Consider the following 4,577-nt stretch of genomic DNA (forward strand, 5'->3'; position numbering starts at 1 on the left):
GTGTAACCCAGAAGGCGATGACGAGGTTCGAAGGAGACCCAGATGTGCGACGCTCGGGGGGGAGAGGCACGGAAAGCTATAGGTAGGATCCTGAGTCTCTGGCGGAGGGGGAGCTCTGCTCATGCCACACTGCAGTCAGTTGGCATGGGCTCTGGTGACTGGGGGCTTTTGCTGCGCCACACTGCAGCTGAATAGTAGGATAAAACAGCAGTGGTGCTGGGTCCAATGGCCACCTACTTATGACCGAAGTTGGGTCATTCCAGCCCCCCTGCCAGAAAATGTTGCCAACCCCTTTTCCATGCATGCTTTGTAATAACTTTTCATAACTGTTATTGGGTTTTATTTTGCCTTCAGCAGACTAACATGGTGCGCATGCAAGCGGGAATTTATCTGAAGGCCCTTGCAGGCTGTTTATACATCTTACTTGATACATCAGTAATCCTAAGGTATTGGTCAGAGGATAGACTCCATTACCTTTTCTGCAGACTTGAAGAAAGGATTCTGACCTAGCCATGACTTCTATTTGGTCTTCAATTCCTGACTGACTGAGCTTTTCAGTCATATATGGGGAAACTTTTTCTTTATTTTTTCTTCTTTGCATAAATTTGTTAGGGAAGATACTTTTCAGGTACAAACCCTATTAGAATAATTTGTTAATTTAGAAAGAGCACATGGATTCCTTGGTCATATATTCTTCTTGTAAACAATCGGTTTCTTTAAAAAATCCCCAGTTATATGAACACAAGGGTAATATTGCCAATCAAATAGTTTTATATGATTCTATTAAGATGGGCAGCTATTATATGGTGATATATTAACTTCCAAATGGATGTTTTAGCACAGCTTCATCAGCCCTGTACCATTTGTTTAGTTCTGTAACACTTACGAGAAGCAAGGCACTTTTTCCACGTGACATTTATAACAACATATGAACTTTATTTTATTCCATGCTGGAAAGTACCCTGTCTATTTACAATTAATTTGGGAAGTGACACCATTAAGAGTCAGCTATATCTGGTCTTCCATAACATATCACAAAAAGGGGAAGATGAGTGGCTGGGATTCTGCATTTAGCATTTCTGTATTAGGAAAAATGATGTCTTCTTCTTTTCATAAAGTAAATGTGCTGATTCTAACTGCAAGTCTTTGATTAAATACACTTACAGCTGTATTACTATAACTGTTACCTACAAAGCTGTAGGCCTATGAAGAAGCTTTGTTTTGTCAACTTAGATTACACAGTTGGCGACTGAACTTTTCATACTAAAGCAACAGACTTTTCTTAGCAATAACGATGAATATTAATTAGCCACCTTAAACTTTATTGCTTAAACTAACCAACAACGTAAGGACACTGCATTCAACACATGATGAACTTTCAACTGTGATGTTAAAAATGTTGTCAACATTAAACTCACTTGAAAGGCACTGCGTAAATTGCATGACTCACATCCATACCTGTATGGATAAGAACCATAAATATAGGCAAATGTCAGAGGCAGAATATGGCACTATATAGTCCATGAGGCATTCTAGTATGTATGGCAGTTATATGTTCTTAGGATACGCTGAAAAATAGTAACTCAAACATACAAAGGCTCAGAAAATGGAGAACATTGCTTAGAAAGAAAAATTACACCACTGCCTGAAAGACAAGTATTTCTGAAACAGGGCATCACATAGAACATTACTGTCACCGGAAAATGGTATCATATCTAAACAGTATTTTAAAAATTTAATTCAGTAATTTAGCCAGATAAGGTCCTTGTTTCACAGATCTGATGAATCTGTAGTAATCAAAACCATTCCAGCAGCAAAAAGCATATACAGATGTTCCAACCCACTTCCAGGAGGTCCTCTTGTGTGTTGATGTGAATGTGGTTGTAAGAATCTATCTGGCACCATCTCAAAATCTGGTGTTTTCTAGAGCTTTCCATTGGCAAATGCTGCCTCCTGGAACTGAGGTACAAACGTTCTGAAATAAGCCCTGGTGGGAAAAAGAAAGCTAATGGTTAGCAAGGAACAAACTCAGAATGTGCATATATGTGTGTGTGTGTACGTACGTGTGTGCATGAGTTTGCCCTGTCCATATTTAAGAAGCAAGAAAACAAAAAACCCCAGGAAGCAAAAGTTAGCCAAATCCATGCTTAGACACACAAATAAATGCCCTGATTTTCAGAAGTCTAAAGTGAATCACTATATTTCCACCTTTTAATTTCAGCAGTGACTATTTTTTTATAGGTTGATTACAGTCACATACAACATTTTTAATGTGGTCAACACTAATCTCCTCCTCCTGTACCAGAGAAACTCTAGATTCCATTTTTTATTTCAAATTTTATATATCCCAGAAATCTTCCAGTCTTTCAGCCAAAATATTTTCCTGGATATTTCAGTTAATCATTCACAATTGTTCCCATTTTGCCCCTTTTTCTTTGTATTTTAATTCCTTTGGTTTTGATATAGCAGTATTTTAGAACCAGAGATAGTGATGAACACTGGAAAATGGGGTTACAGCATTGGCTGTGGCATAATATATTTAATATTCCACATTTGAAGCCCAACATACTTCTGCATTAGTTGAATTTATTCAGTTTTTGAAAAAGCTTGACATGTGGCACCACTGGCGCAAAAAAGTCACTTAGAGAAAGTCAAAGTATTGGAAATGGATAAGCTCTTTATTTGCCTCTTTTCAGGAACTTGTACGAGGTTCACAGAGGTGGTAGAACAGTTTATATTAGATTCACTTTATTCTCCATAATGAATAAATACTAACACTTTAAATGGTCTGTAACGCCATACTTGCTAGTTAAAAGAAAAGTTTTCTGAGAAAGTTTGAAATTCTGATAAATCAGTCTATAAATGAGGGTGTTAGTTTCACTATCTTTAAAATGAACTGAGTAGCTTTTTTAGCCTATAAAATAAGTCTATTTTATGTTGGTTTGTAAAATACCTTTTGGTTGATTGCATTTCATCCCTCAAATCTGTACCAACAGCAGACATATTAATTCTGAAATGATATGCTGCTCAAAATAACTTGGTTGCAAGGCACATTAAAGGCAGTTAAGTTTTAGTTCTACCATTCGGTGCTTTTACCTATTGATCATTCTCCGAACACTGAACTCTTAACCTTTTCTTTCCTATTTTAAATCTACTTTTCAGTCCGTATCACACAGTATTTTCTTGGTGCATTTCTGAAATAAGATGCAATGAACATTATTTACAGGTATTACCTATGTCTACTGGTATGAAAATAATAAATGCCAAGAATTCCAGGGATTTCATCAGGCACAAAGACATGCTGAATATTTCCACAGTCAATCAAGATATCTAATTTCATAACATGGGCAGAAGACCTAGCTGCCACTCAACATCAATTACTCCTCCCTCAGGCTTGAGATAGTACATGCTGTAAGATCAGAAACCTCTTCATCTGCTTGTGACAATGTGCCTGATAGACTCATTAAGCTGCAGTAACATTAAACTTGCAGAAGATGTGTGAAGCTATATGACATGCTGACCAAAGGCCAGATGAGCAGTGTAAAGGAGGAGTATCATAAATGGCTTGGGGAATTTAGCATCGTATATTGGACCTAAGAATGATCATGAAATAAGAGAGAATGTTAACCAATTTGATGTTTTATAAAGTACAGAGAAGCTATTGGGCTAAGTACAAATAGTCAAAAGCCAGAGGCTGAATTGATTCAGTCGTTGCATGTTAGGCTAAGTTGTGTAAATTGAACTGAGAAGCAAGTGAAAAGACATTCACTTTTGATTCCAGAAATGCAGGCACATGCCTGCAGTGGCCCAGGCCAGAAGCTGGGGAATGGTAGAGTACACCTCCCTGCTTGGCTGGAGAGAACAGCTTGGGCCAAGGCTAGCCTGTCCACCCTGCAAGGGGGGGACTTGCAGGGGAGGTGCAAAGCATCCTGGGATGCCAGAGGAATGTGAGTTAATTTGAATCTGAAGAGGATTTGGGAAAGAAGTTCAATAAACCAATTTATCAATTTAGTCTGATACTATATCCATTCAGGTTTATCTTAAACCGGCTAGTGTTGGCCATTTTGAAAGCAGTTTGTGTGAATGAACTTCTGTTGTGTTACAGATCTGAACCAGTTTCTGATCACTTATACCAGTTTATGTGTAATTTCTGTCCCTAGCCTTGATGCACAAAATGTTGATGCAGCTTTTAGGACTGCTTACAAAATAACTGCATCTACTGGCACTCAACACTCACATATGTATGTATAAAGCAGCTACGTGTCATCATCTGATCTACATGAGCAGCTATGGGTTTTGTACTTTTTCATGGTTAATGTTTCAAAATATAGCCTATTGCAATGTCATGGCCAGTTTGGCATCATGGGACTCTCTCTTACATGTTGTCAATTGCAGTATCTCTGTCATCCACTTAGCAGTTCTCTCTGTGTTACTCGGCTTAATATTGAATTATGTTTCCTTTGCTTGCTTCATTTAAATGGATTCTTCATTCCCCTTTGATGGATTCTCTGTAGAATCTCCTCCCATATTTGCTCCCCTCTTCCCACCCCTGAAACTTTATCTTTCTCCATTCAACC

General features: G+C 38.1%; 1 protein-coding gene across 1 annotated transcript in view; it reads right to left on the bottom strand.

The window, feature by feature from the left end:
- Positions 1 to 915: 915 nt before the first annotated feature.
- BRE (brain and reproductive organ-expressed (TNFRSF1A modulator)) overlaps positions 916 to 4,577 on the bottom strand; it is a 378,642-nt gene continuing 374,980 nt past the window's right edge. The window contains exon 12 of the mRNA XM_019526837.1: positions 916 to 1,987. Within this exon, the coding sequence (XP_019382382.1) occupies positions 1,924 to 1,987 (64 nt within the window). The 3' untranslated portion in view covers positions 916 to 1,923. The remainder of the gene's footprint in view (positions 1,988 to 4,577) is intronic.

This window comes from Gavialis gangeticus, unplaced genomic scaffold, assembly GCF_001723915.1.
Source record: "Gavialis gangeticus isolate Ggan-Ray unplaced genomic scaffold, GavGan_comp1, whole genome shotgun sequence".
Lineage (NCBI taxonomy): Eukaryota > Metazoa > Chordata > Crocodylia > Gavialidae > Gavialis > Gavialis gangeticus.